The sequence below is a fragment of the Chrysochloris asiatica genome, unplaced genomic scaffold (assembly GCF_000296735.1).
Source record: "Chrysochloris asiatica unplaced genomic scaffold, ChrAsi1.0 scaffold00094, whole genome shotgun sequence".
Lineage (NCBI taxonomy): Eukaryota > Metazoa > Chordata > Mammalia > Afrosoricida > Chrysochloridae > Chrysochloris > Chrysochloris asiatica.
Genome location: NW_006408612.1, coordinates 3,585,879 through 3,587,767, shown reverse-complemented (window position 1 = coordinate 3,587,767; position 1,889 = coordinate 3,585,879). Strand labels below are relative to the sequence as shown.

At 44.1% G+C, this 1,889-nt stretch overlaps 1 protein-coding gene across 2 annotated transcripts in view; it reads right to left on the bottom strand.

Moving 5' to 3' along the window:
• LOC102842505 (mitogen-activated protein kinase kinase kinase MLT-like) overlaps nucleotides 1-1,889 on the bottom strand; it is a 244,632-nt gene that overhangs the window by 225,490 nt on the left and 17,253 nt on the right. For both annotated transcript variants that reach the window (XM_006866647.1, XM_006866648.1), the window contains exon 2: nucleotides 872-1,063. In XM_006866647.1, the coding sequence (XP_006866709.1) occupies nucleotides 872-1,030 (159 nt within the window). In that variant the 5' untranslated portion in view covers nucleotides 1,031-1,063. The remainder of the gene's footprint in view (nucleotides 1-871; nucleotides 1,064-1,889) is intronic.

The following is a 1,889-nucleotide window of genomic DNA, read 5'->3' as shown; positions in this document are numbered from 1 at the left end:
CAGCGAGAGTGCTCCTAGGAGGCCAGGATGGCCAAACTTCGTCTCTCATACTTGGGACATATTGTCAGATGGGACCAGTCACTGGAGAGGGATATCATGTTTGGTAAGATGGAGGGTCAGAGAAAATGAGGACGACCCCTAGCGAGATGGACTGGCAAAGTGTCAGCATCAATAGGCTCAAGCGTGGCAACAATTGTGAGGTTGGCCCAGGACCGGGCAGTGTTTCATTCTGTTGCGCATAGGGTCGCTATGAGTCAGTATCAACTCGATGTCACCTAACAACAACAATAGGAGTAGCACAAATCCCAGGCTCTAAAAAATCCTTTTCTGATATATGAGTAGGGCAACTCTTGGCCTAGCATCTTTCATTCTTTCATAAACAAAACCCATCATGGTTGGCCTCAAATGGACGTAACATCCAGAAGCTGCTATTGTTTGTATCAGGTTTTTTTGTTTGTTTGTTTGTTTGTTTCAAATGCTGCTTAATAGTTTTCAAAGACAAGTAGACAACTCCAGGATGTTACTCTCTACTGACCCCTCTTGGTTAACCTGGGAAAGACGAGCCTAACACCTGGGAAAGTCTGGAATCGCACCTCGGCCTCTAGGAGAGTTCAGAGAACATTCGGTCTTTCATACCATGGAAAGAAATCCTCTCAGTTCAGATGACCCGTAGGAGAACTCAACTCTAAAGCACACGCTGCAATAAATTTCTATTTATGGGGCTCCCAGAATGGAAGTTGGAAATGGCCTCATGGATCTGCTCCAAAGCCTTTTCTGTGTCCCTTGCCGCCCTGTGACCTGCTGACTCTAGACTGGAAAAGCTTCTCTAAGTGTTATCAAGACCATTTCTGATGGTAAGAAAAGGCCTTACCTCTTTCTCTATTTTCAGTAGCTTCTTTACAGCCACCTCCTTGTCCTGTGATATCCATTTGGCTCGATAGACACTCCCAAAACTTCCTCCGCCGCAGTTTTCAAAAAACTGCAAGTCATCAAATTTAATTTGCACAAAGGAGGCACCGAGAGACGACATCTCATAATGACAAAGTTTTTACTTCCACAAAACCTGTAGAGAGACAGAAAAAAAAAAAAAAAAAAAAAGTTGAATTGCCAGTATCACACGAGAATGAATCCTGGAATTTCCCCCACTGCAATTTCCAGAGAGAACCTTGCTGATTGAAGAAGAAGAAAAGCAAGACTATAAACAAATCAAACTGAAAACACTCACCCTGGCAGCCCATGCAAAATTCAAAAGCAACTTGTCCAGACTCTGAAACGCAGCTGTCCACAGAGAAATGGCTCAGATTTCCCCCCTGACCAAACCTGTAGCGGTACTTCCTGCGTATCCCAAGCAGCTCTGGGGAAACGCTAACCGTGTCAGCAGAACTCCTATCAGGAAGCCTGACAAACGGGAAGCGTGCTTTCAACAGCAAGCTTGCATCGCTCTTCTGGCATCTGGGGCATGTCATCTCTCCACGTTGTGCTCACTTCATACAAAATACACATAACCTAAGCAATGGAACATCCTGGCACAAAGACAGCCAAAATGCTGCAAACTGCACACACGTCCAGTGTTTAGATTCCAAAGCAAACTTTCAGCTTTGGGATGATGGAAAAGCTGGCCAGGTTGGACTGTATACTGTAGCAGAATTAATTAAAGAGTAGAAAATTTGTCCTTGGTTACAATGTATTAAGTCATCCAAAGAACACTGCCAAGAATATTTTTTTGAAAAATATTATGCTTGTTTCCAGAGGAACGGATTACCCCTCCCAGAGGTTACTGCAGTGATGGTATTCTCTGTTGTCTAAGGAGTTTTCCTATCTGCTCCAGGTAAATGGTCATTCCTATCTGCTCCAGGTAAATGGTCATTCCTATCTGCTCCAGGTAAATG